The sequence below is a fragment of the Echinops telfairi genome, unplaced genomic scaffold (assembly GCF_000313985.2).
Source record: "Echinops telfairi isolate 266 unplaced genomic scaffold, ASM31398v2 ScPeMD7_24;HRSCAF=84, whole genome shotgun sequence".
NCBI classification, from domain to species: domain Eukaryota; kingdom Metazoa; phylum Chordata; class Mammalia; order Afrosoricida; family Tenrecidae; genus Echinops; species Echinops telfairi.
In genome coordinates this window covers 6,851,479-6,857,287 of record NW_022103921.1, presented here as the reverse complement: position 1 = coordinate 6,857,287, position 5,809 = coordinate 6,851,479, and the positions used below count along the sequence as shown (strand labels likewise).

Below are 5,809 nucleotides of genomic sequence, written 5' to 3'. Positions count from 1 at the left end.
CAATCTTGCAAGCTGAAGCAGGGAACTGCTAAGGCAGCTGCACCTGGTGCGACCATCACAAAACAAGAGACCCGAGAACTAGAAAGGCGAGGCTCACCACCATTTATCCCTCCGCCTTTCAACCAGCCCCACATGTGATTATCGGCCAGGCTGGCACAATGAACTCACTCAGTCAAGCACGGGTGATTTTTCTCATCTTCTGGACTCTCCACACCCTGTTCTCCTGTTCTTAGAACAGATAACTATGGACTGATGTTGTTTTTTCTTTTCCCCAAGAAATGTTTAATTTTTTTTCTACTTAGAAAATAAGATTTTTTTCATCTCAAAAGTTTGGGGAAATTTAGCATATTATTAAATGAGAATAGAAAGCATTCAGAATACTATCATCTGAATGGTACACTGTGGGTGTATAGTCTTTTAATTCATTTCAATGCCTAATGAACATATTGCCTTCGTTTTTAATGTATAGTTTTACAACCTGCCTTTTGTGTGTAACGCTTCGTAGAGTGATGTGTGTCAGACACACGGGTGAGTATTCTTATTTACTCTATTGGCCGAGGAGAACTCATGGGGAGTTTGCATCGGTGTGGCATCACTGATCTCACCAGTGACTGGCCAGGAGAGACAGACCTGTTTGGGCTGGATTCGGACCAGGCAGCACCCCACCTCCTCGTGGCTCCTCAGGAAGATGAAACCTCATAGCCCCCGGAAGGATGGGGGCTATTGAACTGTGCAACTCTGCCCTAACACCCCAAAAAGCTTATCTCTCCAGGCCAGGCTTGTGTAGCCCCTCCCCCAGCACCCCAGGAAGCAATGTATCTTCGTAGGCTGGTTTGCAGAGCCCCTTTCCCAGCACTCCTGGGAGCAGGTTTGCGGACAACGAGATGACTTCCCACGGATCGCATCCTGACGCAAGGCCCTGCAGCTACAAGCAATAAGAAATCTCCCTTCCTTCTGTCAACGTATACTTCCTTAGCTCGAGCCCTATATACCTCCCACCGCCTCACCGACAAGCTGCGGACAAGCAATAAGAAATCTCCCTTCCTTCTGTCAACGTATACTTCCTGAGCTTGAGCCCTATATATCTCCCACCGCCTCACCGACAAGCTGCAGCTTTCCTGACCTAACTCACTGGGTTGTGGAATGCTCCCGGGAGTTTCTCCTAGCCTCACTAAAGCCTTTCTTTACTGTTCTTTCTTGGCTCAGCTCTATCTTCGTTCTGTACCCCCGTTTCAACCCCACAACACCTGCTTGTATCTGCCCATTCTTTCATGTAGCAAGTGAGATGGATTAAATTGTTATCCAGAAGGATATGCTGGTATTCTGACCTCTCTTGTGTGTGTCCTGACCTTGTATAGAAATATGATCAAATGAGGATGCTATCCGTCCATGTCACATCTGAAGGCGTCCTGTGGTAGTTTGGATCCTAATGCTCGACCCCACCAATGCCTGGTACCCAGACTGCCAACCTCCAGAACCACAGCTTGGTTCAAGCCCCACACTTTGTGAAATTCCCTTCCTGCAAAACCATGACTTTTATGCAGCCAGCCTGCCAGCCGTCGAGGATGAAAGTGAAATAGAAGATGTGGCTCACATTCTCAAGGCGTTCTCTGTCTTTTCTGGAAAGACTGTCAATCTCTCCCTTGTCCTGATCTCATTTCCAGTTCATCGGCTCCTCTTTTTCACACTGGGCAAGAGGTGGTTTGCGTTGTTGCTGCAGCAGTCCTGGCCGCCCCTCCCCCACGGCTAGCCCCTCCCCTTCTTGCCTCTGGGTTCAGCAGTGACATAAAACCAATTTATAACTCTTGCCAGGAAGAGGACAAATTTTCATCTCGGCCTGTCACGCGAGAAGCACTAGTACAAATGAATAATCGTTGACCCATGCTACCTATTAGAGATTGTGCTGGGGGTCATCTCCTCTGTTGTTTTAACACGAGACATTAAGGGCCTCGGCAAGGGCTTCCACGAGGACAGAATGGGCAGTGAGGTTGTGTACCTCTTTTGTGGGCGCCCTCTTTCAGGGCCACACTTGGGGAAGAGGGAGGAGGCTGGAGCCCCACAGCCATCCCTCGGGGAGGGCAGAGCTCTGCCTATGCCCAGTTGCCACTGTGGGCTCAGGGTCATTCTTTTTTTTTAAACATTTTATTAGGGGCTCATACAACTGTTATCACAATCCATACACACATCAATTGTGTAAAGCGCATTTGTACATCATTCTCAAAACATTTTCTCTCCACTTAAACCCCCGACATTAGGTCCTCATTTCCCCCCTCCCTCCCCACTCTCCCCTCCCTCATGAGCCCTTGATAGTTTATAAATTGGTATTTTGTCATATCTTGCCCTGTCCGACGTCTCCCTTCACCCACTTTTCGGTTGTCTGTCCCCCAGGGAGGAGGTCACATATAGTTCCTTGTAATTGGTTCCCTCTTTCCTACCCATTCTCCCTTTACCCTCCCAGTATCACCACTCACACCACTGGTCCTGTAGGGCTCATCCGCCCTGGATTCCCTGTATTTCCAGTTCCTATCTGTACCAGTGTACATCCTCTGGTCTAGCCAGACTTGCAAGGTCGAATTCGGGTCATGGTAGTGGGAGCGGGGAGGAAACATTTAGGAACTAGAGGAAAGTTGTATTTCTCATCGTTGTTACATCGCACCCTGACTGGCTCATCTCCTCCCCGAGACCCCTCTGCAAGGGGATCTCCAGTGGCCTACTCATGGGCTTTGGATCTCCACTCTGCACTCCCCCCATCATTCACTATGGTAAGATTTTTTGTTCTGATGATGCCTTATGCCTGATCTCAGGGTCATTCTTTCCAGGGTCTTTGTCAGCAGTACACCTGGCAAAGCAGCCAGAAGGTGCTGGAGGACATAGGTACAGAGAGTGCACTCTTAGTCACCGGCCAGCACCCAGCCTGTTGAGGAAGCAGCTGACAGGTGTGAAAGTTATGTGTCTGTGCAAGGTAGGAGTGCATCCACATGCATGGACATTGAGACCATTCTGCTAAAGGAAATGAGCCAGACCTGAAAGGACAGAGAGTATATTGTCTCACTTACATGGAGTACCCAAATAGGCAAATACACATGGCTAGAGAGTAGATCAGTGGTCAGTTCCAGGAACAAGGGAGATGGGTGTGGGGAATTATTGCTAAAGGGGGACTGGGTTTCTGTTTGGGAGGAGAAAAACTATGGAAATAAACAGCAGTGATGGTCACATGGCCTTGTGAATATAATTAACACCAGTGAATTATGTGCTTAAATAAATTACATTGTCCTACACAAGACATTAGACTGGACTGGAAGGCTCAGGCAATGCTCTCTTCAGGATCAAGTAGCCTGAGTGGTAGGGAAAGGCTTGTTCTGGAGGCTACTTGAGGTGGGTGGGCGACAATGAATGGGATCTGCAGGTGAAGAGAAGAAGAATCAAAATCCAGAATCCGGGAAGACCATCTTTAGCACAGGGAAGAGAACTGGTGAAGTCTTGGTGGAATGATGAGAGGCAAGGCTGGATGGGAACCAGCGTTGAAAGCAGGATGAGACTGGGAGGGCTAGACACCTCCTCTCCCACTTGGATATGGGCCCATGCTGCCCATCATGCTATTAGTCACTTTTGCTCTCGTTTCTGTGAGACAAAGAAACAGGGCTGTTCTCCACACCGCCTTCACCATCATTGGTGTGCTCAAGTGCATTGCTGCGTCCATGGTGTCTTTTGAGTGGCTAGGGGGCTCATCTTCTAGCACTATTTCTGCTATGGATGGCGTTATGCGCTGCGCCCCCACCCCCACAAATAGGTGATCTGAATTCTGACTGTGGTTATCATCTCATTTGAGAAAGGAATTTCTTTGCTATGTTAATGAGCCAGCCCTGTAGGGAGGGTCTTGGGCCAATCTCTTGAGCTATGGAGGGAGCCTATGAGGCCAGCAGAGAAGCAGGGAGATAGATGCCAAAGCACACAAAGAGGGAAGATGAAGTAAGAGGCTAGAGAATTGCTAAGTGTTGTGCTAGTCTGGAACCAAAGAAAAGGACCTTCCCCAATGCTGGCCTGGACAGCCTTCCTCAGACTTCCAGTTCTCTGTGAGAAAAAGGGAGTCCGAGTGGTGCTGTCAGGTGAGAACTGGGCTGCTAACCACAGGTGCGAGGTGTAGACACACCAGCTGCTCCACAGGAGAAAGGAAGGTGAGGGTGCTTCTCCTATCAGCCATACAGCTGCAGGAACACTAAACAGCAGTACGAGGAGTCAGGACCAATTCGATGGCAATGGGTTTGATTTGACTGTAAAAAAATACATTTTTGTTGCTAAGGCCACTCGTGCTATTTCTGTGATTGAACTAGATAACGAAGGCAATATTAAACAGTTGTTCTATTGTGATACATACAGTTTTCACCAGATATTTCTCCTCCAGTCTGTCTTGTTCTGGAAGCTCTGCTAAAACCTGTCCGCCATGGGTGGCCCTGCTGGTACTTAAAATACTGGTGCTTCCAATAAGCCATCACAGTAGGGCAAAGTGACAAATGGGTGGCGGATGAACTGTCCTGAAAATCATATGCCTTCTAATATCAGTGACTAAACATGACATGAAGCTGTGAGGGCAGAGAGCATTTCACACAGCAGTGGCTCAACAGGTATTTAATAAAATGCTACATTACTCATTCTCGTACCAGCTCTCTAGTCGAGAACTATTGCCTTGAACAATCACATTAACATTTCTTAAAGTGCCTTCATACCCAGTGTCTCACCCAATACTGAACACAAGTATGGTCTTGTGCATTGTTACCTGTCAATAATACTTTCTGACTAATATTCTCTATTTCCAGACCTTGGTCTAGGGCAGTATATGGAAGGACTGCACACTGAGGCTGAGTTTTGATGGAAATTCTACCAGTTTGTGCAGAGTTCCACAAATACCAGTTGGGGACAGTGCTCTTCAGAGAAACTGTGCATGGCACAATAGAGTCAACCTGAAAAATGATCACACGGAAATACAGTAGAATATTGGGATGAAAGGAGCCCATTTTTCTCCAGCCACTGCGCTGATGACGCTGTTGGGTAACCTTTGGCCGTTAATGGCAAGATGGGCAGTTTAAACCCATGAGTCACTAGCAACTCTATGGCAGTGGGACTGGTTTGGCTTGCGTTTCGGTGCTGATGGTGCGGTAGTAAATTATGGAGTGAGGTTGGGTGAAGCAGGACAGGAGTAATTGAATTCGCTTTTCCTTTCTGTCTCAGGGTGCTGTCCTGGACAGAAAGGAGGGGGGAAAGGCTTTTAGATGCTTAGGAATATTCTCAGCAAAGGTTTTCATTGTACTAACTTGGGAACTCTATATACTTCTTCTGTTTGGGTGTGATGGGGGAATTAAACCTGTGAAGAGGACCCTGTTTGGATATAGGCAGATTAATTTTGTTATGTGAACAAGGCCGTAGCAGAGTAGGTGAGTCCTAAACCTAATCACTTGGGAGCCATGTTTTCTAAGAAGAGCTGAATAGACACAGAGTGGCACAGGCTGGAAGAGATGACATGTACGAGAGGGAAAGAGACATCTACAAGCCAAAGGATGTCAAGGATTTCCTGCAGCTAATTGAAAATTAAAAGGCAAGGATGTCACTTGGAGGACTGAGGTACACCTGATCCTAGCTGTGGTATTGTTAATTGTGTCATATGCATGCATAGGATGGGCAGAGAATAAAGGGCAAAGGGTGAAGAAGAGCAGCTACCTTTCCATAGTGAATGATGGGGGGAGTGCAGAGTGGAGATCCAAAGCCCATTAGTAGGCCACTGGAGATCCCCTTGCAGAGGGGTCTCGGGGAGGAG

The 5,809-nt window shown here is 47.6% G+C and overlaps 1 protein-coding gene across 1 annotated transcript in view; it reads right to left on the bottom strand.

Moving 5' to 3' along the window:
* The window catches only part of SIAH3 (siah E3 ubiquitin protein ligase family member 3), an 83,692-nt gene that overhangs the window by 24,343 nt on the left and 53,540 nt on the right, over window positions 1-5,809 (bottom strand). Inside the window, exon 3 of the mRNA XM_004714095.2 lies at window positions 667-676. Within this exon, the coding sequence (XP_004714152.1) occupies window positions 667-676 (10 nt within the window). The remainder of the gene's footprint in view (window positions 1-666; window positions 677-5,809) is intronic.